The 27987-nt window shown below is 41.3% G+C and overlaps 1 protein-coding gene across 1 annotated transcript in view; it reads left to right on the forward strand.

Annotated features, from left to right (window-relative positions):
* ATP6AP1 (ATPase H+ transporting accessory protein 1) overlaps positions 1–27987 on the forward strand; it is a 53769-nt gene that overhangs the window by 8784 nt on the left and 16998 nt on the right. Inside the window, exons 4-6 of the mRNA XM_064142006.1 lie at positions 2221–2411; positions 3859–3902; positions 7844–7929. Coding sequence (XP_063998076.1) covers positions 2221–2411; positions 3859–3902; positions 7844–7929 — 321 coding nt within the window. The remainder of the gene's footprint in view (positions 1–2220; positions 2412–3858; positions 3903–7843; positions 7930–27987) is intronic.

The raw sequence follows: 27987 nt of genomic DNA on the forward strand, positions 1-27987 counted from the left end.
AAATTTTCCAGAACTCATTGTAAATGACAGAATTGTTTCTGAACATGCTGCTGTTTTGTAATATATCTATGGATCTCTGTCTGTCTATCTAAAAATATGAATGAAAAAGGAAAGAAGAAGCAGTGGCAGCTACTGTGCCACTGTGCCTTTTTCAGCCCTTTAGCAGAATGCAAAATCAGGTTTTTCCCAGTACTCCTCTTTGTTCTCCACCCACTTTTAGACTTCTCATGTTTTGAACAGGCATGGTAGTTGAATTCTTAAAATGTGCAAAGCAACATATGGATATTGTAAAGTGTGCAGTGCCCAAGTATTAAGGTGAACAATCAAGAGGCATAGGATCAGAAGGGCTATAGGAGGATAATGAGCCTATGTCTGCCCTTCAGATGGAAAACAGTTGAATACCAGTGGCTGGAAACTGAGACAAATATCGGTGCAGGACTGGTCAGGAGTTAAGGCACAATTCAAATATTACTCAGTAATGATGCATTTTATATCTTATTCTGCAATAAATGAGTAATCTGCTTAATATATCCTTGGAAGAAGTGGCTGGTGCCATTCTGGGATTAAAATATTAACAGTAATTGGCTACTGCTCAGAATTTTAGCTCTAGATTCATATATTCAAACTAAACTGAAATGTATCATTTTTTCCTTTCAGGTGATACTAAGAATGCTACTCAAAAACCTGTGAACCACATCAGTGCTTTCTGCTGTGCTTTGATTTGTGCATAATTATCCCTTATGAGAATCTATAGAAATGTGAAAGCAAATAGCCTTTGGCTAGGAAGGAAAACATCTGAGCAATGAAAAAGAAGCAGAGCAGGTCACAAAAGTGGTAGGCAGTCAGAGAACAGACAAGAAAGGGATAAAGATCAGAGGAAGAAATGTGTTAGCAACACCACATCACTTGCATTAGGTAGTGGGGGAGAGAAAGTCTATATAAGAATACTTGAATGTTAGCTCAAGTGACAAACTCAATCTAGGTTTAAATATAGAATATGGGAAAGCAAAGTTTATCAGTTGTAAATTAGGACTTAACAAAAAGCCTCTTCCAATACTGACATTATATTAGAGGTACGTTAATTTTAGTATCATCATCATATCATCATCATAGTATCATCAGGGTTGGAAGAGACCTCACAGATCATCAAGTCCAACCCTTTACCACTTGATCATCCTCAGGTCTCCATCTTGCATTATCTTTTGCTGACTATTTCAAATTAACTTTATTGTTAAGAAAAATATTTGGAAATGTGATTTTTGACTATGCAGGTTTCCAATTTATAGAATGAAAATGCTTTAAATGTGTTAGGAGGAAGTTTTTCACAGAGAGAGTGATTTGCCAGGGGAATGGGCTGCCCAGGGAGGTGGTGGAGCCACCATCCTTGGAGGTCTTCAAGCAAAGCCTGGATGAGGCACTTAGTGCCATGGTCTAGTTGACTGGGTGCTAGGTTGGACTGGATGATCTTGGAGGTCTCTTCCAACCTGGTTGATTCTATGAAATTCTATGCTTCACTAAAGGATTTATATTAGAAACTCAGTTATGAGTATTATAAATCAAGTGATAGATACTCTGATGCTTGAGTATCTAAAGCAGTTCAGCCTGTCCTATAATTTGTATATTGAGTAGAAAGAATGCACATGACACAAAGCTTGTTTCTGTGTCTTTGGAGGCTCTGATGAATCTGAAACATGTAGCTTTCTTTAATTACTATTTACAAATTGAACACCCATACAATGCGTTGCACTACTCAGAGGTATTAGGAGGAGAGGTATTCATTACACAAAGTATGAGTTTGTACTGAATAGAGCTGCTGGAATGTGAGGTGTCTGACATTGATCCTTTTCACTCCCAAGGGCCTTTAGTTAGATGGTTTAGTTAGGTGGTTGTCTCATGGGCTTTACTTCTGGCAGCATTCATGACCTGACCCTCCAGTACAGTCTCTCCTTTTCCACCACACGTGTGGAATGGACAGCAAGAATTTGATGTCACTGAGCATCTTAAGTTTGCTCCAGGAAGGTGAAGGAATAAGCAATATGTGTCCTTTCACTGTTCCTTTCCAGGAACAGCCAGCAACCAGCATCAGGCTGGTGAGAACTGACAAAATGTTAATCATAGTGGTTCCTAACCTTGAATGTTAAATTAAGGATACATTAATAAATAAATAAATTGTGTTTATTTATCAAGCAAGTAAATAAACTGTTCATAAATGTCTTACAGGAAAGTCTTCAGACTTCTCCTTCATCTTTAGTTTTGCCAGCTGTTGACTGTGAGGCTACCAGGTATCTTCTGAGCTTTCTTCAGAAGTCAGCAGACTGGAAACTAACAAAACTAACTAACCTCAGTGTCTCTCATCTGGAAGTGGATACATCTAAACCAAACCTAGTGGTGGTTCAGCTACAACAGCTCAGGTAGGAGCTTGTCACTACTGAAAATGACACCCGTCTGCATGGGGTTTAAAGTGTTTGCAAATGTCACTTGTGTTCAGGAAATTTTACAACTGAAGTGGAAGCTTACAGCAGTTATTTTTGTTGCAAGGGTGAATTTGGTGTTTGTTGAAGTCCCCTGATGAGGTGTAATAGGTTAATTATGTTGACAAAGTCAGTCAGGTATTGCTGTATTGCCCACCTCCTTATACAAGAACAAAGGGACAACTAATAAAACTAACTGGCCACACAGTTTTGGTAGAAAGGCTGAATTGTTTCACTCAACACATGATTAACCTGCAGAGCTAAAACATTCCAGGGGTCAAAACCCCTGGCAGCATAAATAACCAAGCAAACAAACATACAGAAACCCCTAAACTTCATACAAATAAAGAGCCTGCTTTTCATCACTCTGTAAGGAAGAAGAGGGCTATAACTCTGCATGTTTCCAGGTCTAGGACAATCATGATCCAGTAGAGATAGAGAGGAACTGTTCCTTCAGGTGAAGGGTTATCAAGAAATATAAGACATGTGTGTATTGAGTCCTTCTGCATAGCTTCTCCTGCTCTTTCTTCTTCCTGGTATGTTACTTGGGCATTCGTGTGTGTCAGTGTATGGTGCATGAACAACAGGTCTTCAGGAAGTGTAATTTTAGCTGTGACATCAGCATACAGAAAAAGATATTATATTCATTTTAAGGAGCTCACATACAAGTGTTGAGCAAAGGGCTGGCATCACAGTATCACAGTATCATCAGGGTTGGAACAGACCTCACAGATCATCAAGTCCAACCCTTTACCACAGAGCTCAAGGCCAGACCATGGCACCAAGTGCCACGTCCAATCCTGCCTTGAACAGCTCCAGGGACGGCGACTCCACCACCTCCCCGGGCAGCCCATTCCAGTGTCCAATGACTCTCTCAGGGAAGAACTTTCTCCTCACCTCAAGCCTAAATCTCCCCTGGTGCAGCCTGAGGCTGTGTCCTCTTGTTCTGGTGCTGGGCACCTGAGAGAAGAGAGCAACCTCCTCCTGGCCACAACCACCCTTCAGGTAGTTGTAGACAGCAATAAGGTCTCCCCTGAGCCTCCTCTTCTCCAGGCTAAACAATCCCAGCTCCCTCAGCCTCTCCTCATAGGGCTTGTGCATCAAATGACAAGAAAGCTCTGCAGAGATTGGGCCAAACAACATCAGTAGTCTGTCTTCTCTGCAGTTAAGGACATTTGGGATGTTTGAGGAATCAGCTGAAGATGAGGCCCTTGTACTGTTACTGGCTTTGTAGAAGAAAAGGTTCATAAGGAGGAGATGAGAGAACGATGGAGGGAGTGAAGCTGGCAGTAATGTTTTTAACAGCAAGAGTCTTTGTGCATTTCTGGTTCATATTCTTCATGCCCAGAAAAGATTGCAAATTATTTTTCTCCTCCTCTTTTTGTAGTGGTTTCAATGAACTCTCTGCCCTGGAAGCAATTGCAGAAAATGGTAAGCAATATGGCCCAAATAACTGTGATTTACTAATTTAAGGCTGTGTTTTCACTTGTGCAGATTGTATTCTCTCTTGCTTGGGTTTTATGGTAACACTACTATTTAAAGCTTTTCTTTGCCCCATCTACAGTACTTACAAGTGGTCAATTATCATAGTGTTGAAGTACTGAGTGTCTGATTCAAAACACACCACATTGGATACAGCTGTGACCTGAAGTGTGATGACAATTCACCTGTACTTCCAGCACAGGCCTTTGCTCATGCTCTGAAATCCTTCTGGTTCAGAGCACAAAAGTCCCTTTCAACCCAAACCATTCTATGATCTCTGCACAACTCGACTGCCACTTTTGGTCTTGCTCTGGACACCAATAGCTGATGATGTCAGGGTCATCCAGCACTTTGAAGGTCCTAGTTTCAACAGGAGGAAATATCTTAATAGTGAAATCAGTGGTGTGTCCTTTTTCTCTTTGTCTTTGCCCTACTTCAAAATGAGAGTGGTTTTTGCACTCAAATAAGCAGGTGGATTTCCATCTCTGAATTGCAAAGGAGTTGTTCCATTCTCTCTTATTGTCCCCAGAGGGGACAATTTGGCTTAATGTTGGCCTCAGCTAAACATTAGCTTTTTCTTTATGGGACATTTCTTCAGCTGCAAAATCTCAACAATCGGCTCACCAAACCCTGTCTTAGGCCACTGTATTTTGGAATAGCAAAGATTACTGAGGACCAGGAGAATGATTCATAGAATCAAGCAGGTTGGAAGAGACCTCCAAGATCACCCAGCCCTAGCCAGTCAACTAGACCATGGCACCAAGTGCCTCAGCCAGTCTTTTCTTGACCACCTCCAGGGACGGTGCCTCCACCACCTCCCCGGGCAGCCCATTCCAATGCCAATCACTACATCAGCTTTCTGCTTAGTGTCAACTATCTGTTTTCAGGGAAAAAGCATATAGATTACTGAAGATGTGCCACTTTGTATGGCCAAGGTCAAAACCTGCACTTAGTGTTCTGTCTCTCAGCTGTGCTCTAGAACTGTGGGAGCATGTGCTGAATCCTCATATTCTGGTCTATTTGCTAAAGCAACGCTGCTGCATAAAAATGGGAAATAAAATAAACAAGAAGTTTCAAGTCAGATTAAAGTTGTTAAGCCATAGTTCCTTAAAATTATCTGCCTGAGGGTCTGAGCAGCAGATGGGAGAGAATAGATGAGTCCCAGACACAGTCTTCCACGTCATTCAGTCTGGGCTCCAGCTGGTCTAGGTGTCTAGGTACTGTGTGCAGCACAACCACAGTGATTTGCTAAACATTTCTATCAAGATACCGTTCAAGGTCAGAACATCTTGCAAGGTCATGAGTTGGTGGTGTTTGTTACCTAGGGACTGCTGCTGGATCCTACCTGAGTAAGCAACAAAAAGAACTATTTGCCTGCCATGTGATGACTGAATTGGTTAACCCGTAAATGTTGCTTGTAATTGATTTATTTATTTTCAGTATCACCAGTAAACCCATGGAAACTCCTGCAGAGCCATAGTGATCTGCCTAGACATTCACAAAGCCTCTTAGGTTTGTCACAGTAACTCCTTTCTGTTGCAGAGGGGTTTAAAACCTGTGTGATGGTTTGGGTGTTCCCCACCCCCCCACACTTTAGAAATCATCCAGACTAGACTCAGCCACCTCTGGTGTGATGGTTTGGGCTCTGGAAATATGAATGGAGCTTATATTTACAGCTAGCACAATATACAAGCAGATATTTACAGTATATACAGAAATATACAAGGTAAAAGGTAATACAGAAACACAACTCCCCTCCCAGAAACCTGAGTCCCCAGGAGGGGCTCTCAACCACCCCTGAACCTTCCTCCTGCCCCTCTCAACCTTACCCCAGTCCCAAGGAAGAATGAAGGTTTGGCCAGAGGTTAAGAAGCAAAGGTGGGTTAGTCCAAATGGAAGGTGAGGTTAGAGAGTAAGATGTTGCTCAGCCAGCAGCCCAAGCAAGAGTGAGAGAAAATGGTGAGAGTGTTATCCAATGCTTTCATTTCTTGTTCCCATCCTTCTCAGCGAGACTGTGAGCGAAGCAGACATCACCATTGTTTTCTTTCCACAGCCTGTAATCTACTTCTTCTCACCAAAACATTCTAGCTAGCTTCAAACTAGCACAACCTGATCTAAAATGTCAGAGAAGTCTGTCTTGCTGTTTTACTCGCTGCAGACAAGAAGCTCTGGAAGACAGAACAAATGGTTTCAGATTCTGCCCAAGGGAAAAGTGCTGTTCTGAAATATCTGGGAGTTAGAGTAAGCAAATGTACTTAGCATATTATTAAAAGGAGGCTCGTTATGAAATCCAAACTGGAATTCAGAATCCAGATTTGAAATTTCAAGGGACTCAGAGTTACTTTATACTTCTTCTAATTATACTACTTCTTGGTATTTTTCTTTTCCCCTCTGGCACAAGGTAGAGTTTGACAGCATTACTCATTTTTATGCCAGTTTTCTCTGCTCAGGAGAAAGTTGCATTCTATTATATCAGTCTGACCTACTGGATCCAGCATACCTCAAAATCAATAGCAAAGCTGCCTAAGACTCCATCTGTATAAGATGAGGCTCTTTATTCCCCTTGAATATGGTTTTTTTTCCCATCTTGTTTGTCAGTGCATTTCTCTCTCCACTCTTTCATTTCTCCCCCTTGCATCTTGCTCTTCAGTTTCACTTTTGTTCATGGTTTAAACTCTTCCATTGTTTTCACTTTTCTTCTTCCAGGACACATCTTCCCAGTTAATTTCCATCACCTTCCATCCACGTATAAAACCATACAAAGAAAATAAGATAGATTAGAAATTAGTAATAGGCCCTGAGCCTGGCTGCCTGGAGAAATTCAGGATGTGTCTCCTGTGAGTTAAGAGGTTTAATCCTTCCACCAGAGCAGGCAGTTATTCTGATTAGAAGGTGCTGTCCTAGACAAATTGTTTTACATTCATAGATCTAGGAAGTGTTTCCTTTGAACTGTAGTACCTAAAATGAAATAAATTGCTAAAGCCCAAAAGAAAACAAGCAAACAACCAACCCCTCCAACAAAACAACCACAATACAAACCAAAACCAGACCAACAAAACACCCCCACCCCCCCAAATATTTTAGCAGAACCACTCTAAAATCACTCTAACTTAATCAGTATCAACAGCTGGAGATGTTTCTTACTCCCTTAAAGAAAGAGCCTAAGATAACTAATGGTCCCATATAGGCATGAAGTTTAGGTGCTTTTGAGAAGAGGGGGCTCCCAGGTTGATTCTATGATTCTATGAACTAAAGAAGCCTTTCCTGTAGAGAGCTCTTGGAAAGGTCTTCCTCTCTTTTTCAGAAATATTCCACTGTATTTTTCCTTTGGCCTCCACTGTAAATAACAGCAACACTTCCAATATCCTATGGAGGACACAGAATCACACTCTAAGTCCACCTGAACAAAAAGTAACATTGGTGCCAATCGTATGCATATAACTCCCTGAAATAAGGACTATGTTTTGAGTGTTGTTTTTCAGTGATTGGTTCTGTGTCCTTTGTATTCACTGAGTGATATTACCCTAGCTTTATTATTTGTTTATTTACTGATCAATTGGCATAACTGTACTTAACATCCTGCTCTCATCTCTGCTTTTGCCCAGAGTTAAACCTTTCAGATATTCTTTCTAGAGTATTTACTTTTCAGTTTTGAAATCCTCCCTTCTTCCTGGCTGTTGTAACTTCTTTCACATGGTCTCACTGCAATTGTGCTTTGTAAGAAAGACAGAGAACATGTCTTAGCTCATTTGTACCTACTGAGGTACAAAACCAAATGAGAATCTAAAATGATTAAATGACTTAAGCTTGAACATGTAACTCATCTACTGCAGTATCTTAGCTTTGTCAACCTAGAGAGTTTATTAAGTTATAGGTGTTCCTATTTACAGACAAAACAATTGGAAGGCTGACCATGGATTTGCAGGAACAAGGGATTCCTTTTTCAGTGATTTATACTGCATTGAGACCTTCAAGGGTGAGTAATCTTCAGCATCTAAAGCTGTCAGATTTTTGGCATATAACAATGTTCACATGGGAATACTGTAGATGATTTTCAAGATTACACAAGCAAGCAGACTGCATTATATGAGATTTTGACCAGAAATCATTGCATAAACTTACTATATCACACAACTATTGAAGTTATGTGATATAGCTTGCTGTACACATAAACTTACTATATCACACAATTATTGATATAGCTTGCTATACACATAAACTTGCTATATCACACAACTATTGAAGTTATGTGATATAGCTTGCTGTACACATAAACTTACTCTATCACACAACTACTGAAGTTATGTGATATAGCTTGCTATACACATAAACTTACTCTATCACACAACTACTGAAGTTATGTGATATAGCTTGCTGTACACATAAACTTACTCTATCACACAACTACTGAAGTTATGTGATATAGCTTGCTATACACATAAACTTACTCTATCACACAACTACTGAAGTTATGTGATATAGCTTGCTATACACATAAACTTACTCTATCACACAACTACTGAAGTTATGTGATATAGCTTGCTGTACACATAAACTTACTCTATCACACAACTACTGAAGTTATGTGATATAGCTTGCTGTACACATAAACTTACTCTATCACACAACTACTGAAGTTATGTGATATAGCTTGCTATACACATAAACTTACTCTATCACACAACTACTGAAGTTATGTGATATAGCTTGCTATACACATAAACTTACTCTATCACACAACTACTGAAGTTATGTGATATAGCTTGCTGTACACATAAACTTACTATATCACACAACTACTGAAGTTATGTGATATAGCTTGCTGTACACATAAACTTACTATATCACACAACTACTGAAGTTATGTGATATAGCTTGCTATACACATAAACTTGCTATATCATAGAATCATAGAATCAACCAGGTTGGAAAAGACCTCGAAGATCATCCAGTCCAACCAATCCCCCAGCCCTATACAGCCAACTCCATGATTGCATAAACTTGCTATATCACATAACTATTGAAGTTTTACTGTTCTAGGAGACCAAAAAATTGTGATTTTCTTTAGAATTCAGTATTATTTTAAGGACTGTGATTTAAATTTTGTTGTTGGTGGTGGTGGTTTGTATTTAACTCTAATGGTTTTGCAGTAATTCCAGGTGGAATCTTTTTGAGCTTCTTAGTGTGGTTGGTCAGTCAAGGCAGTGTTGTTAATTAACTGAAAGCCACTAATGTATCCATTTAAAAATTACCTATTTTCCTTCCTTTTAGTAAATAGTTGGTATTTACATCAGGGAGGTAAAGTATTCACCTTTGCTGATAGTCAGAATGTCATTTATAGATCACAGAGTTGCCTGTTTTGTATGACATAAAGGTTGTAGGCAAGGAATTTTCAAACTTTAATTGAAATGTGATTAACTGGAAGATGATCATATGCTGAGGATAACAGAATGCAGTGCCCACTAAGAAGAGAAGCATTTAGGACTGTATCTTAATACTAAGCAAATTTGAAAGAAACATATCTGTTCCTGGGGCAACACATCTTGGCTCCTGATATTATGCTTAGTTAAATTTGAATTTTAATTAAAACTCAAGATAATGTCTTTTGAGAACACAGAAGATATAATTCCATTGGTTTAGGCAACAGAAAAACCATCACTGGGATTGTCTAGATCTTGTATTAGTGCTGCAGACAGACTCTTGAGAATCATAGAATCAAGCAGGTTGGAAGAGACCTCCAAGATCATCCAGTCCAACCTAGCACGCAGCCCTATCCAGTCAACCAGACCATGGCACCAAGTGCCTCATCCAGGCTTTTCTTGAACACCTCCAGGGACAGTGACTCCACCACCTTCCTGGGCAGCCCATTCCAATGCCAATCACTCTCTCTGACAACAACTTCCTCCTAACATCCAGCCTAGACCTCCCCTGGCACAACTTGAGACTGTGTCCCCTTGTTCTATTGCTGGTTGCCTGGCAGAAGAGGCCAATCCCCACCTGGCTACAATGTCCCTTCAGGTAGTTGTAGACAGTAATGAGGTCAACTTGAGGGTTTTCATGATGGAATACTAGGAAAAAATCACAGGAAAACCTATGTGAAATGGATATGGAGTTAAGTCCCTTTAGCATATCCAAAAGTAGAGTAAGAGGCAACTTGACTGCAGTTCTTTAATCCTAAAGTGTATTACCACCTACAAAGTGTTCTGTGTTTGATCAGAAATAGGCAGGGTTTTTTGCAGGGAGGTAGGATCTTGAACCTCTGTCTGTCCAACACAGTAATCAGAATAGTGCCTTCAGAGTTTAAGAAAAAGGCTATTTCTACTTCAGAAAAAAAAAAAGAACAGAAAAGTATTTTCTTCAGTCATCTATCTTGTGAAATAGATTTTCCAGACTAAGTTTCGAAGACCAGACTTGGATGCAAAGGCAGAGCAGCATCAGGAGAAAAGCTCACCGTGATATTATCTGGGTTTTGGTTTTGTGGTAAAGGAAAGGACGTGAGTGCAGCACATTTGATCCTCCTTCTTTTGGAGTTTGTTTTAACAATGATCCAAAATAAAAATAAAAATTAGTTATTGTGGCTTTTTACCCTTTGGAATCAAAGGATACTGACATAGTTAGCTGAGAACTGCATTTAGAACAATTGGAATGAAAAATGTTTTTAATTAATTAAAGAATTGGTGTCAAGAGGAGGACTTTTTTCCCAGCAGTTTTAAAAGTTTGTTGAATTTTAAATCTATGCATGTTTCCACAGGCTTTTTAAAGTGTCTTAGTTTTGAGCAACTGCAGCACTTTAAAATAATTAAAGCAATGTATTTTAAGATGCTCTGCATTTTTTTTTAATAAGCAATTTAAACTTTTCTTAATTCTGTAAACTCAATGCTGTTTAAAACCATTTGAAGCTTTCCCCTCCCAATAACTTTCAGTGCATTCAGAGTTATCAAGTTCTGTACAGAGATAGAAAAGGCAAAAGAGAAAGTGCCTTTGAGTGTACATTTGTACATTTGCATGTAACCTTTTCTTTGGATGCATTGCATATCTTTGGCTGTGCTTGAACTGTTTCATGACCTCAAGCTAAAGGACTAACTCTCTTTGCTTAAGCTATAAAGACTATATCCCATGACCTAGATGTTACAGGGTCACTTCTCAGTGATAACCAAGACTGCTGTGTATGGGAAGCAAAAGCCTTTGATCATACAGTACATTCAAAAGTCATTAACAGTCATTCAGTATGAAAAAATTATGTATACTAATCTGGTTTTTCTTGTTGATGAAGGAAATTAGCTTTAACCATGCTACTTATATAAATAAATTAATTAAAAGGTCAGCTCCTGGCCAGGTGATTTAATTTTATGCAATGAAGCTGCCAAACACCGGGGCTGTGAGATACTTCTCTCTATGTCCTTGCTGTTCGGCAGTTAATAGCTTCATAGCATCATCTTGTTTCATTCTCTCATTCTTTTGTGGCCTCAAGCAGAGAAAAAATGAATATGAGGAATGTATATAGTAGAAAAGATTCCAGACTGACATTGGCTTCACAGAAAGTAATTAATGAGACAGAAAGAAAAGCTCCCCTCTGAGTCTCTGTTCTGATTTGATGAAAAAGGGCTGTTTAGTTTAGTCAGTGCAGCCATGGATCCCTCTGGGCTATCATAGTTATCAGTTAATTACCATAATGCATGATGGAGTTTTAGTCAGGCAAGTTCTTGTCCCGTTCCAGTTTCAGCATTTGAAGCTGGAAGATAGAATTAAGACTCTGAAACAGAGGCTGTTTAGTGACCTACATGAAATGGTTTCACTAACCAGCTGAAGATTCCTCTGGATATTCCATGATGTAGTAAAGAAGCTGCCTTCTTTCCACAAGACATCTGCCGCATCTTGCCACTCTTTTTTGGAGATGCTTTGCCTTGGAGGTCTGGCTGATTTGGGCTGATATTGGTAGATTTGTATCACCTAATTCTGGGCAAGTGAAGTATAAATGTCTACAGCATCAACCAAGGTTCTTTCCACAGTCAAAGGCTTTTCAATGTTTGATCCTTCTGACCTATTTTGTAGGGGACTACTGCAGGATGAGGTCTGTTTCACCCTTCATAATGTTCTTTGTCTCTGACAACCATAATGCAGTCCTAATGTTTAGGTCACATCTTGACATATATTTGGTTTTATAGCTCTCACTCGAGATTTCTAACCTTTTAGATTAGATACTTTTTTTTTCCATTAGAAACCAGAAACTGATCCAAAAAAGTGAGGAGTTTCCTGTTAAGACCTTTCTTCTCTTTGAAATTCATTCAACAGCTTGCTTTTCTTCAGGAGAATCAAATCCTTCTGCAGTCTTTATTCCCCTCTTGTATCAGGAGTTCTCTTGAATATATGAATTTTTGTGTTATGATCAAAGTCATCTCTCTACTCCTGCTTGTGGCTTAGTTAGTTTTTTCGCTTGAGGTTGCGGAGCGTAATTTTACCTATGCTGTTGTAATTGGAGAGGCTAAAAGGCTGCAGTGATTGAAGAATAAATGTGCTTCAAATCAAAATCTCACCATGTCTCCTGTCTTTTGGATCCTCATGGTATCCATGTCATATTTTCACCAGTTTGCTTCTGAAACTTCTTACAGTCATTGCTTCCCAGTTAGATTGAATGCTGAGGAACCACATAATGACAAAAGGAGTTCTGTGGTTATTTCCCAGCTAATACTAACTCTGATGACTCCACTGTTTACACTGTGAAGTTAAGTTTAAACCTTCTCTATTGTCTCCTCATTTTCAGAAAGTTTCAGCTACCATGAGCTTTTGATTGCTTCGTTCTACAATCTGCCTGCTCTAGGTAGCATTTAAATGCATTGAGTCTTTGATCCCACTCAGAGCAAACCAATATGACTTAAAGGAACTTTATTCAACTGTAACACAGCATCTGCAGCACAAGTGGCTGAATTTGACTCTTAAATAGCATCTCTTTAGAGTGTCCTCAGGTGCAGCTCCTCTGAAAAGAGTATGAAAAGGTCTTACATTCTTTGATGAGTGCTTGTGGTTGCATTGTCTTTGTTTCTGCCTTCCACCTAATGCATTTTTTAAAGCAGTGCTGCTCCTGTAATGCACTTACAGCTCCTCTCTTTTTTGTTGACTATCCAGTTCAGCACTCTGAGTAAACTACAGTCAGCAACAGCCACCCCACTGACTTCACAGCTTCTGATGAATGAAATGCTTTTAACCATTGAATATACTCAAGCATTATATAATGGGAAGTTTTCCATGAACTATATGTTGGAAAATTGCTTATAATGCCATTTGCTAGTTTGGGTTTCATGGTAGATGGAAGGAATTGTCTTATTAATTTAGTCTAGTCTTTTTCACGTTTGAAGGAGCAGCCTTCCAATCTGAAAGAAGAAACCACAGGAATTCCTCATCCTTTACTCTTTCCTCCACTTCAAGAGTTCCATTAGAATAAAAAAGAACTTTAACTTGTAGACAAAAAATCTGCATTTAATTATTTCCTAGCTAACTCAGTGGGGTGTTTTTACTTAATAGAGGTAGAATCTTTAATTATAAAAGAACTATTTAAGGCTGTTAGGTGTCACTCTTGAGGAATAAAAGAACAAACATTTAGCCAGATAGTCTTGGAAATTGAATGCTGAGGTTGTGAGAAACACTTGCTAGTAATTCTGTATGATTCATTCCATGTGTAGTCATGTTATGTTCTAGGAATTATCACAGAATCAACCACGTTGGAAGAGACCTCCAAGATCATCCAGTCCAGCCCTATCCAATCGATTAGACCTTGGTACCAAGTGCCTCATCCAGTCTTTTTTCAAACACCTCCAGGGATGGTAACTCCACCACCTCCCTGGGCACCTGATTTAGTTGGGCAATTAATGAGGCAGGAGTTCCAGCAGCACTTCCCCTTTTCCACCACACCTGCCCCTTCCCCACCCTACATCTAATTTTCCCCTTTTTACCCCAAACCCAGAGCACCTGGCTTCTGTTGGAGTCTCCTCCCACCCCAGGTGTGAGCACTTTGTCCTCCCTGCCCACTCCCCTTTATAATCCCCTTCAGGAAAGGCAGAAGCCCTAAGCTTGCCCAATTGGGCAGAGGATCCTCCTCACACTGTGACTGGTGAGTGCCCATGGTGCACACTGGGTGAATGGTGGAGGTGATCTAAAGGCCGGGGGGCCTGGTGGCCCCCCGGTTAGGTAGGCTGGAGACTCAATGATTGCTCTAACATCACCCACGGGTGCTGGCTGGGTCTCCTTACTCTTCTATGTTTAGCTGCTGCTTTCTGCTCACTTATGATGAGTTGAAGTGGTTGGCTGAACTGGAAGCCCAGGTTGGATGAGGCCTTGAGTGACATGTTCTAGTGGGAGGTGCCCCTGCCTATGGCATGGGGTTGGAACTGGATGAGCTTTGAGGTCCCCTCCAAACTGAACCATTCTATGTCCTAGTCTTTATTTATAACTATTAATGAGATCACTCTCAGTCTCCTATTCTCCAAGCTTAAGAGCCCCAGCTCTCCTCAGAAGGAATGAGTTCCATTTCCATAATAATTTTTGTCTCTACACTGGGATGTCAAGCAGCTCCCTGACCTTCTTGAGCTGAGGGGCCCAGAACTGGACACAATATTCTGAATGTGGCCTCCCCAGGGCAGAGTAGCAAGGACCTTCTTGTAGTTAATTATACCACCTGTCCACTAGATAGAATTAAGTCATCCAGGTTGGAAGAGACCTCCAAGATCATCCAGTCCAACCTAGCACCCAGCCCTAGCCAGTCAACTAGACCATGGCACTAAGTGCCTCAGCCAGGCTTTGCTTGAACATCTCCAGGGACAGTGACTCCACCACCTGCCTGGGCAGCCCATTCCAATGGCAAATGTCTCTCTCTGTGAATAGAATGCAAACTGTTTAAACACAACATACTAAATCCCAAACTAGGTCTCAAATAGCATTTTTGAAAGACAATGGGAAACTTGGAAAAAATAACTGACAACACAAAACCAAACGAACCTTTCAGTTGATAATTTCTGTGGTGGAGCACAGAGAAGTTTTCACTTCATAGACTTTGTCAGTAATCATCAAGATTCAAAACATGTTGCTGTTACTGAGGTGGTAGTAGAAGAGATTTCAGAATAAATCAATATAATGTCATCATATCATTGATGTCAGACATTTTTCACCTAATTTTAAAACAACAGCAACAGAAAGTGCAAGATTATGAACTGTCAAGACTTTTAATGTATACTTTGTAAATGATGTATCACACACAGTACCACAGTATCATCAGGGTTGGAAGAGACCTCATAGATCATCAAGTCCAACCCTTTACCACAGAGCTCAAGGCCAGACCATGGCACCAAGTGCCACGTCCAATCCTGCCTTGAACAGCTCCAGGGACGGCGACTCCACCACCTCCCCGGGCAGCCCATTCCAGTGTCCAATGACTCTCTCAGTGAAGAACTTTCTCCTCACCTCCAGCCTAAACTTCCCCTGGCATAGCTTGAGGCTGTGTCCTCTTGTTCTGGTGCTGGCCACCTGAGAGAAGAGAGCAACCTCCCCCTGGCCACAACCACCCCTCAGGTAGTTGTAGTTTGGCCTTCATCCCAGAGAAGGAATTGGCAATTGTATGTGGGATTTGCAAGGAGGCTTCATATCTCTGAACAAATCCAATCACAAAACATGTATTTTGTACTGACAAAAATCTGTTGAAACTAAAGTAACATATAGAATCATAGAATCAACCAGGTTGGAAGAGACCTCCAAGAGCATCCAGTCCAACCTAGCACCCAGCCCTAACCAATCAACTAGACCATGGCACTAAGTGCCTCATCCAGGCTTTGCTTCAACACCTCCAGGGACAGTGCCTCCACCACCTCCCTGGGCAGCCCATTCCAATGCCAATCACTCTCTCTGGGAAGAACTTCCTCCTAACATCCAGCCTAGACCTCCCCTGGCACAACTTGAGACTGTGTCCCCTTGTTCTATTGCTGGTTGCCTGGGAGAAGAGACCAACCCCACCTGGCTACAGCCTCCCTTCATGTAGTTGTAGACAGTAATAAGATCACCCCTGAGCCTCCTCTTCTCCAGGCTAAACAGGCCCAGCTCCCTCAGCCTCTCCTCATAGGGTTTGTGCTCCAGGCCCCTCACCAGCTTTGTTCCCCTTCTCTGCACATGTTCCAGCACCTCAACATCTTTCTTGAATTGAGGGGCCCAGAACTGGACACAGCACTCAAGGATATGTGGATATGTGAAGAAAATACCATTTGTATTTGATGTTATTTGAAAGGCATAAAGTATGTAAGTAAAAGTGATCCTATTGCTACAGAAAGAGGTCAAAATATTTGGGTCAGAAAAAAATAATTTAGAAAAAATGGTTTAAAAAAGTAAAAAAAAAAAATGTTTGCAATAGAGAGTAAATAGCAGCGGAATTCCCTGGGGGTTGGTGTTGGTACCTCTGCTGTCCAACAGAGTTGTTTTTAGCATGGAAAGTCAGCTCAAATTTGAAAGTGTTGAAGTTTGCTGATGTGCTGACAAGTTGGAGAAACCACTCAGAGCACAGTGCTACTGAGTGATAAAATGACAGATTAAATCCAGCATGAAGGAAAGTAATACATAAGGAAGAGCTTAAATACACATCTTTCCCTGTGATGAGTGGCTGCTGTTTCTCAGAAGGGAGATTTTGGTGTGAGTGTGGGTAGATCCCTTGGAACATCCCAGCAGGCAGCACTGGGATGAATAGCAAGCAGTTTTACAGATCATTTGTAAAGGAGGAAGGCAAAGCACTAAGCATCCACCAGCTCACTGAGTCCTTGCTGAGTGCCAGTCAGTCAGTGGAACAGTTCTGTGTGATTCTTACCACCCTATATCCAAAGGGGTACTGTAGAACTAAGAGATGAAAATACTTCAAGCAGGCAAACTGGCAATTTGTGAGGAAAACAATAAGCAGGAGCATCAATAACATGAAGAGGCTAACCAGGAGATAAGTATTCACTATCTCTGGCCAGTACTCATGATTATCACCACTCAGACCATAACACAGGAATTCAGGAGCCCTATATGCCTTTAAAGAAACAAAATAAACTATTTAGGGGTGACAAAAGTATATGGATTTCAACGATTTGGTGTCCTCATGAAAGAACTATAGGCAGGAAGGAAGAAAGATCTTATTACGTGTGCTCATTTGAATGCAACCTTTGACTCTGAAGGTTTGGAATCCAAAGATTAGAGAAGTCAGGGAGGGTATCCTGGGACAAGTATTGTTTGTATCTACCCTTTTCTTATTTTTAGCTGGCAGTTGCCATCTGAAGCACCGGCAGTGACTAAGGTGGACCTTTGTTCTCTCACAGTTCAGCTGGTCTCATGTCTTGGCAATAGAAGGTTAGGATATTTGACATAGTGTTTCTCTGGGGCAGGAATGTGAGAGGTAATATGTAACTTGTTTAACTAAAGGCCATAAGGCAGAAGATACAGCCTGCACGAAACTCCACTAAAGGAAGATCACAGACTTTCCTCCTTATGCTTACACGTTAGGTTATTACAGCGTTGTCAACTATGATGCACCAAAAAAATCCCCCCCCCCAACAAAAGAAAACAAAACCAAATAAAACCCAAGCAACCAAAAAAAAAACCCCAACAAACCAACCAAACAAAAGCCTCCAACATACTGCACAGAAGTAATTTTTCTGCTGGCAACCAGGAAATCCACAACCAAAAATGACTGTCAATTGAAGATTTTATAGGCAGTGCCCCCACCTTGGCAACCTTTCCCCTGCTTTCAGTGCAGTGCACAGGTTGGATTATCAAGATCCATGTGATTAAGAATTTGCAAGTGCCCTTGAGACCTCTGAATTCTTTCTTTATTTTGTGGAGGGACACAGAAATGACCAGAGGGCTGGAACATCACTCTTATGATGAAAGGCTGAGAGAGTTGAGATTGTTCATCCTGGGGAAGAGAAGGCTCTGAACAGACCTTATTGTGGCCTTCTGCTATTTAAAGAGAGACAGTAAGAAAGATGACAGTCTTTTAGCAGAGCTTGTTGTGACAGAACAAAGGGAAATGGTTTTAAAGTAAAAGAAGGTGCATTTAGACTAGAGAGAAGGAAGAAATCTTTTACAGTGATGGTGGTGAAATACGGGGACATTGCCCAGAGAGGTGGTAAAGCTGCATCCCTAGAAACATTCAAGGCCAGGTTTGCTGGGCATCTGTGCAACCTTACCTAATTAGAGATGTTCCTGCTTATTGCAGGGGCATTGGACTAGATGACCTTTAAAAGTCTTTTCCAATTCAAACTATGCTATGATCCTATGATTTATTGCTGCCCCTGAGCATAGAGGCATGCATCTTCAGCACCTTCTCTAGGTACCAGAGCCTGTAGGCATCATCTCTTTCAGAGGCAGACATGCACTTCCATTTTGGGGAAACAAAGGGTTAGAATTGGTAAATAATCTCATCTACTGAGAGGATTGCATATGACCAAGTGTCTCTTCCCAACATGTTCCTAGGGCTGAAGATCCAGGGGTTTGGTGCTGTGTGACTAGGTAGTTCCTGAATGTGATGAGACTAGCCTTGCCCTAAACATCGACCTGCAGTACTTCTCATCTTCCTTCCCTTTGTAGGAACTTAAATGAGTAAAGCTGGTAAAAGAATCAGCTGTTACAACTTCAGGGATACCTATGCTCTGGTGCAAGCATTTGCATCCAGCATAATTTGATTTCTGTTGCAGCTTCTGTTGTTTGTGATAAAGGAATAGCTGTTAGAGCAACAAAGATGTGTTTTGCCAAACCCATGACGTAAAAATTTGCCAACAATCAACAAAATGCAAATCCCTGGTTCTGGGAAGTATCCAATGGTAGAAAACCAAAATCCTAAGTTTTAGTGCATCCCGTCTGTAACACAGTTTGGATTAGTTAAAAAACCCTAGCCTTATTTCATTTTAGTGTCAATGAATAGATGATATTCCACCTTTCTGTCCACTTTAGAATTCATTCCCTTCATGTAGTGTGACATAATGTTTTGATTTTTATGGTAGGAACACGTTTTGTTACGCAGTTCTAGATCAGCTATGTTTACATATGTAGTGGTTGAGTTCTCTGCTTTATATCTCTCACATTGCCTATGATCCCTTAAAGCATCAGTCTCTGTTAAAAACCATTAATGATTTTCTGCCATTTGAAGCAGAAAAGGCCAGAATTATTCATGCACAGCCACTGTGCCTTTGCTGTACAGCGTTCCTGTCTCTGAAACAGAGGATGATCGGGTGGTTTTTGGGGTGTAGTTTTCCAGCATATTTATGATCAATATATCCTTGTTTTAGTGGTGGATTGTTCTATGGAGACATTGTCTTTAAAAGTTACTTTTATTAAGTATCACAGTATCACCAAGGTTGGAAGAGACCTCACAGATCATCAAGTCCAACCCTTTACAACAGAGCTCAAGGCTAGACCATGGCACTAAGTGCCACGTCCAACCTTGCCTTGAACAGCTCCAGGGACGGCGACTCCACCACCTCCCCAGGCAGCCCATTCCAGTGTCCAATGACTCTCTCAGTGAAGAACTTTCTCCTCACCTCCAGCCTAAATTTCCCCTGGCGTAGCTTGAGGCTGTGTCTTCTTGTTCTGGCACTGGCCACCTGAGAGAAGAGAGCATCCTCCTCCTGGCCACAGCCACCCCTCAGGTAGTTGTAGACAGCAATAAGGTCTCCCCTGAGCCTCCTCTTCTCCAGGCTAAACAAGTCCTACAGACTTTTCCATAAACATCTGTGAACCTGGAAGTGCACACAAGACCTTTAGTGTTAATCAAGTGTTGACAGCACCACCCTGCTATGGCAGTGTTTGTGCCTTGTGATCTTCTTTTCTTTCTGAAGACCATATCATACCATTCCTTGTAGCTGACAACCTTGAATTGAATTTCAGTCACCTGTGTTATTGTTCTGCTTAGAAATTCATCTAATTAGAAAAGGTACTGATTGCAAAAACTTGAGGTGCTAATTCCTTTGAGGAAATAGCCCTGTACAGTCAGATCCCTGTGCAGTCAGCTGTCTTAGCACCAGCCAAATTACAGCAGACTCAGAGATGAGGATAGGAAGGCACTGCAACTCACTGGTGGACCTCTGCACTGGTGGCTGAGGACAGTATAAGAGGCAAATTTGCCCAAATGAGATTGGCAGGTCTTTGTTTCTTCTGGGATCCAACCCAGTATCACAGCACTGTACTAATCTGTAGAGCCTTTACCAGCTCTATCCAGCTTTGCATGGAAATCTCTGTTATTGGGTTGTCATATGATGTATCTTCTTAGTGTCACTGAAAGACAAAACAAACAAACAAACAAAACCAGTAAGAAACTCATCTTTTTCTTGACAAAATGTCTCAGGCCTCTTATTTAATTTGATAATGGAAGCATTGCTGTAAAACCCACACATCATTTTATATGACATGTCTTAGTTTCTTCTTCCTCAGTTTAATTTTGCTAAAACCTCAGTGTTTACATTTTAATTGAAGCATTGCAGCTGTTCTTCTGTAATGTGATTAGTGATTTAGCCCAAATTATTGCCTTCACAGAGAGATATTTAATGAATTCTAAGAAGTATCATTCTGCATTTTAGCCCACACTGGTGTAAAAGTTAAACCTCAGATATCCTAGCACCAAAATGTCTCTGCCTCTGAGGCTTCCAGCCAAATAATTTTCAAAATCCATGAGCAGAATAAAGACAATTTCATGCTTTATGTTGAGCATTCATTGCTACTGCTCCAGTTTTTCTCAGGAGCTGCCATCAGAAGCAACTGATTATGGTTAAACCAAATCCCCAGACAGGCTTCTGTTGCCTGGCATTGAAGCTCCACTATGGTGTGTTAACAGCAATAGGCATTAAGCTGCTAAAACAATCCCACAGGAGTGCTGGAGGGAAGTTGGTCTTCATTTTCCAATACCTCTCACCTTATAAGGTTCATTTTTCCAAAGTTTAATATCAAAGCATCATGACAAGAGTCATTATGACAGTAACTTCCAGCCACAGAGGTGGCCATTAAACCTAACTGCTGGCAAAGGTTGCATGCTTTGGTCTCATTTTGTTTTAGCTGATGAGCTAGAGACTGGTAGGACATGAAGGAAATCATGAAATTGAGATAGATTACATTGGAGGAGATGTGTTAACTGGAAGCTTTTACTAGGCTTTGGTGGAAAGGCATCTGGGACAAACTTAGAGGAAAAAGGGTTCATTAAGAGAAAAGGAACAACAGTAATCTCTTTCAAAACAACAGTTTCTAAGATGAACTTTTTCTAGACTTTGTGCATTTCACTGATATACTTTCTAGCTTACTATCAGAAAAATAGGTGTATAATGACAGCAAGAAAGTGGAGTAGAAGGTAAGCACCTTTTAATTGATTTTCTATGAGAAGTGCTTCTTTTTAACTTCCCTGTCAAAGAGATCCAGTTTGCTTGAATTATTGGCCTTTGCCTTTTGATTCAGCAAAACTAGGAAAACAGGGCTAGACCCCCCTCACAAGTTCCTGCAGTGCAAATTCTGGCATTCTCTCTTCTCTCCAGAAGAGTTGTCACACACAGATGGAGATGCCAAAAGCGAAGAATGGTGTTGTCACACTGAATGCAGTGTTTTTACAGGGAGAATCTGATCATCTGAAAAACATGCTGGTATTTAGACTGTGCTTTCTTACAGACAGACATGAGGAATTTTATGTGTAACTTTTTTAAAGATAAAATTGCATTTCCATGAAGTAACAATAAAATCTCAAAGTGCAGCATGTGTATACTGTCTTCTTATCCACACCTCTTCCTTCAACTTAGGAAAATAAGAGAGTCAAGCGCCCCAGATTTGCAGATTAGTCTGCTAAAGTGTTATAGGATCAAAATACAAGCTGGAGGGAGGGAGAGTTTTGTGGTGGTCTTCTACAATACAGTTACAGCTCTGGTAGATTCGGGAAAAGCAGCTGACATCATCTACCTGGGCTTGTGCAAGGCATTCAGTGCTGTCCCACATGACAGCCTTGTCTTTAAGATGGATAGGCATGGACTTGATGGATGGACCTCCTGATGGATAAGGAACTGGCCTGGTGGACAGGCTCACAGGGTTGTGATCAATGTCTCAGTGTCCAGGTGAAGACCAGTGACAAGTGAAGATCCTCATAGATCTGTACAGGGCCTGGTGCTGTTTGACATCCTTGATGACTTGGACAGCAGCCTTGAGTGTGCCCTCAGCAAATGGGATGCCATCCAGAAGGATCTTAACAAGCTTGAGAAGCAGGCCAGTACCAGCTGCATGAGATTCAACAAGTCCAAGTGCAAGGTCCTGCATCTAGATTGGGCTAGTCCCAGGCACAAATACAGGCTGGGTGCAGAGTGAGTTGAGTAGTAGTTGAAAAAAGAGACTTGAGTGTATAGATTGATAAGAAACTCAACATGAGCTGGCAGTGTGCTCATGCAGCCCAGAAGGCAACCTGCATCCTAGGCTGCATCAAGAGAAATGTGGTCAGCACGTCAAGAGACATGATTCTTCCTCTTCACTCTGCTTCTGTGAGACTCCACCTTGAATACTGCATCCATTTCTGGCATTCCCATCATTAGAATGACACAGTGCTGTTGGAGTGAGTCCAGAGGAGGGCCACAAAGATGATACAAAGGCTAGAGTAGTTCTGCTATGAGGATAGGCTGAGGGAGCTGGGGTTGTTCAGTCTAGGGAAGAGAAGACTCCAGGGGACCATATAGCTACCTACTAATACCTGAAGGGAGCCTACAGGAAGGCTGGAGGGGGACTATTCAAAAGGATGTCTAGCAATAGGACAAGGGCAATTGGTTTTAAGCTATGAAAGAGTAGATTTAGACTGGCTCTTAGAAAAAAGTTCTTCAGTATGAGGATGCTGAGATTCTGGAATGGGTTGCCCAGGAACGTTGTGGATGCCTCCTCCCTGGCAGTGTTCAAGGCTAGGCTGGATGAGCAGCCAGGTGTAACTGAGATGCATCTCTGCCCATGGATGGGAGATTGCAGTAGATGATCTCTAAAGTCCCTTCCAATTTAAGCCATTCTATGATTCTATGGATCTGTGATCTTCAGATCTTTTATTTCCCCTACAACAACCTATATGTGGGACTAACAATGCTGGCAACTCTCTTGGCACTGAATAGCACATTGTGTCCCTTGTCTGTGTTTTTCAGTTGTGTAACCCACCAGATCCTAACCTCACTCCAACGCTCACTCCATATCCTTTTGCTCTGATTGCAGCAGGCTCCTTATCCTTTTCCATATCTCCCATGGCAACTTGGATGCCACATATGAACATAAGGAAGCTGGGAAAACAGCCAGTTGGAGTGGGTATTTCCCTTACCAGTCTAAAAATGATGCAAAATCTCTAGCTTCTTTTATCTTTGTATCCCCAAATCTAATGTTAAAACTGGGGACACAGGCATTAACAAATGCTCCTTGAATGACACATCTGGTAGATTCCTTTCAGATTAATTCTGTTTTACAATGCAAGATGTTAATACAGATTCTTGTTTGGGGAGGGTTGGTTGGTTGGTTCTATTTTGTGGTTTAGACTGATAAAAGTGATTAGCTAAAAGGATTTAAATTACTTTTACTCTAACAGATAACCAGGACAGAGTATTCATGGGAATAATTGTGTGTGGGTTATTTGTCCTGCCTGAAATTTAAAAGGGAGAATTAAGCATAGTGGCTCCTTCCACCACTACTGTAGCTTATACACATTCTGTTCTACTTTCTGAAATCAGGATGGTTTTAATAGGTTAATTCCTGCCCTTCCTTAAGTTAGCTGGAAAGGTTTGGCATAAAAATCTGTTGAAAGTTTGTGTGAGAAAATAACAGGAAATATCATGGGTTGCCCAGAGAAGTTTTGGACACCTCATCCCTTGAAGTGTTTTAAAGACCAGACTGCATGAGGCTTTGAGCAACCTGGTCTAGTGGGAAGTGTCTCTAAATGCTATTGACATTTAATCTGTCTTGATTAGGCTTACAGTTGCTTTACAAATGTCCCAGATAGCATAGACTTCACTTCAGTGTGATAACAAGCAGTGGTCTAATAATTCCCTACCAGCTGCTAAAGTGGAAGTAAAAAATGAGAAAATATAGTGTTAAAAAAGGAGATACATTTCTGAAAGTTTAGTTTCTGGGTTTTTTTTTTTGTTGTGGTTTTTTTTGTTTGTGTTTTGTTTGGTTTGGGTTTTTTGGGTTTTTTTGAGGACTCTGTTCCAGTTTCAGCAATGCAAACAGAATCCTGCTTTGAAAATGTTTCTACTTGTGTGTGCTTTTAAATATCATAGAACCAACCAGGTTGGAAGAGACCTCCAAGATCATCCAGTCCAACCTATCCCCCAGCCCTAGCCAGTCAACCAGACCATGGCACTAAGTGCCTCATCCAGGCTTTGCTTGAACACCTCCAGGGATGACAACTCCACCACCTCCCTGGGCAGCCCATTCCAATGCCAATCACTCTCTCTGGGAACAACTTCCTCCTAACATCCAGCCTAGACCTCCCCTGGCACAACTTGAGACTGTGTCCCCTTATTCTATTGCTGGTTGCCTGGGAGAAGAGGCCACCCCCCACCTGGCTACAATGTCCCTTCAGGTAGTTGTAGACAGCAACGAGGTCCCCCCTGAGCCTCCTCTTCTCCAGGCTGCACACCCCCAGCTCCCTCAGCCTCTCCTCATAGGGTTTGTGCTCCAGGCCCCTCACCAGCTTTGTCACCCTTCTCTGGACACCTTCCAGCACCTCAACATCTCTCTTGAATTGAGGAGCCCAGAACTGGACACAGGACTCAAGGTGTGGCCTGACCAGTGCTGAGTACAGGGGCAGAATAACCTCCCTTGTCCTACTGGCCACACTGTTCCTGATACAGTCCAGGATGCCATTGGCTCTCTTGGCCACCTGGGCACACTGCTGCCTCATCCTCAGCCTACTATCTACCAGTCTTTTGGTATGCACTCTCCACCCGGATCTACCTGTGGATTCACACAGTCAGAAGGGAAAATAATGAGATTTCTGAGGAGTTCTCCACTTCTGAGTATATTTCCACTCTTTCTTTGCATGTGTGTGTATCTGTCTGTATGTGCATGGGAGCAATACAGATATGTGCAGTCTATACTTAATGTCAAGTAGTGCCATAGTTCAGTTGTGCATGGATTTGGAATTACATCGTCTTTCTTTTAAAGCATTTTTCTCTCTTTGCTTAAAACTTAGAACACATTTTCTATTTCATGTTTTGTTGAAGAGTGTGCATTACACAGCTTCTTACTTTTCCTCTGTAGATTGGTGATTCTGGTCTTATTTAAATGACAGGAATGATGGGAAATATACCTGAGTAACCAAAACAAAAACCTCAAACCAATTAACATTGTAAAGATGCTTATTAAGCAAGGGTACCATCCGCTTGGTATGCTGTTAAAACAATTACAGGAGGGACATTATGTGCAGATGCAGTTCAAGCTGCCAAACCCAAAATTTAGTTTAGATAGCAGATATTTGTAGTTAGGATGCTGTGGTAGCCGTGTTGTGCCCACCTTCTCCTCCCTGAATGTTACTCCTCATGATTCAAACCATTGTAAGCGGCCAGAAGGATTCTTCGACCTTCTCTTTAACAATGTGTTTTGAGCTTTTATCTATATCTATGTAAGTTAAGTATTTTCAGGCTCTTTTCTGCATTTGTGGAGTTTAGTACTATTAAGCAGTTGTGCTAGTTTGAAGCAAGCTAGAATGTTTTGGCGAGAAAAAGTAGATAAGAGGCTATGAAGAGGGAAAAACAATGGTGATGTTAACTTCTCTCACAGTCTCACTGAGAGTTCTGGGAAGAAGAAGTAAAACATTCTCCATTTTGTCTTTTCATTCTGCCTTTGCCTTCAGACCTGGTCACATCTCATTAACCTTGCTCCCACTAACCTTGCTCCCTAACCTCTTGGCTGCACTTCTCTTCTTCCTGAGAACTGGGGTAAGGTTGAGAGGGCGAGGGGAGGTGTTGGGGTGGTTTGGGAGCCCCTCCTGGGGACTCAGGTTTCTGGGAGGGGAGTTGTGCTTTTGTATTGTTTATCCTTTGTATATTTCTGTATATAACTGTATATATTGTAAATAGCTGCTTGTATATTTGCTGCTGTAAAATAAATAGCTTCATTTATATTCCCAGAGGCTGTCTGAGTTAGCTGGGGCAATTCCAAAAGTGTGGGGGGGGCGGGTAAGAGCCCAAACCATCACAGCAGTATGTGGTTCTTATACTGCATTTCACAGAATCACAGAATCAACCAGGTTGGAAGAGGCCTCCAAGATCATCCAGTCCAACCTAGCACCCAGCCCTAGCCAGTCATCTAGACCATGGCACTAAGAGCCTCACCAGGCTTCATGCTTCAAAAGGAGGCTGGTTTTGTTTTTATAGAAGCTATGATCTTTATGTATTTTTGTGATTCCAACAATTGGTTTAATCATCTGATGATTAAATTTGAAAAAAAAAAATACCCTTTGGCATCTAAGTTGGATATGTACAATACAAGAATGCCATTAGTGTACAGGACAATAGACTAGGCTAAGACACAATATAAAAGGGGAAAGGGAAAAAGAAAGGGATTGGACATTTCTTTCTCCTCGTCTCCCTCTTTGCAAGCACAGAAAGAGCTTCCCCTAGCTGTTACAGTAAGAACAATAACTCCACAGAGAGGATGTGGACACAGATCTATAGTTGGAACTGAAAAGAACCATCAGGACAATTTCATTGTTCGTGATGTGTACACCTAGACATAGCAATTAAAATGTCAAGAACAAGACTGAAGAAGAAAGCAGAATCATCTGTTCAACCGATAGCCAAAAATCTCAGGGTGAAACTTGCATGCTTCTGTGCTTCATCACCGTTCATCATTTCAGCTAATCAACATCTTCTTTTCCCAGTATTTTTTATTCTTCTCTTGTCTGTTTGCAACCATTTGATTTACATTTGTTTGTCATTTCAAATGCATGAAATGCCCCCAAATCTTTTTTGTTATTCTCTCTTGCCATTCTGTTTCGGAACAACCAACAAAATGCCAGAAACAACAACAACAAAACAAAGTGAATAATTTTGGATGTAGGGTCTGTTTGTTTTGAAAGAGATCAGAATGTTGGTACATCAAAATGTTACCAGATCAGCTGTCTTTCTCCTTTCCAAAAGAGAGGATTCTGAATTAGCAGGTTTGCAAAGCAGATCAAAAGGGAAAATTTTGTGCAAGCTACTTCTGTTGAAGGTTTAATCAGTAATCACAGGGTTAGGTTAGTAATTACAGTGTTCAGGTCTAACCTGGGACAATGTAAATTGCATCCTTTCTTTTCTGAATTGCTTTTAATAAAATCTTGTGATTGTTCACTGTAGAATCATAGAATCAACCAGGTTGGAAGAGACCTCCAAGATCATCCAGTCCAACCTATCCCCCAGCCCTAGCCAGTCAACCAGACCATGGCACTAAGTGACTCATCCAGGCTTTTCTTGAACACCTCCAGGGATGGTGCCTCCACCACCTCCCTGGGCAGCCCATTCCAATGGCAAATCACTCTCTCTGGAAAGAACTTCCTCCTAACATCCAGCCTGTACTTCCCCCAGCACAACTTGAGACTGTGTCCCCTTGTTCTTTTGCTGGTTGCCTGGGAGAAGAGACCAACCTCCACCTGGCTACAACCTCTCTTCAGGTAGTTGTAGACAGCAATGAGGTCACCCCTGAGCAAAAAAGATGTCATTGAGAAATCCATAGGAACAAGACAGAATTTCACACATCCCATGGTTCAGATTATGTAAATGTCAAGGGTACATTAAACTGAACAATAAAATATGGCTTAACAATTGATAATGTGAACTTCAGTGAGGCCAAGTGCAAGATCCTGCACATGGATCAGGGCAATCCCAAACACAAATACAGACTGGAAAGAGAATGGATTGAGAGCATCCTTGTAGAGGAGGACTTGAGGGTGTTGCTTGACACATGGCCTAGCAATGTGTGCTTGCATCCCAGGAACCCAACCATATAATGGGCTGTGTCAAAGGAAGTATGGCCAGTGGGTCAAGGTGAACACAATCGTGTC

Source organism: Pogoniulus pusillus, chromosome 4 (genome assembly GCF_015220805.1).
Source record: "Pogoniulus pusillus isolate bPogPus1 chromosome 4, bPogPus1.pri, whole genome shotgun sequence".
Classification (NCBI taxonomy): Eukaryota; Metazoa; Chordata; class Aves; order Piciformes; family Lybiidae; genus Pogoniulus; species Pogoniulus pusillus.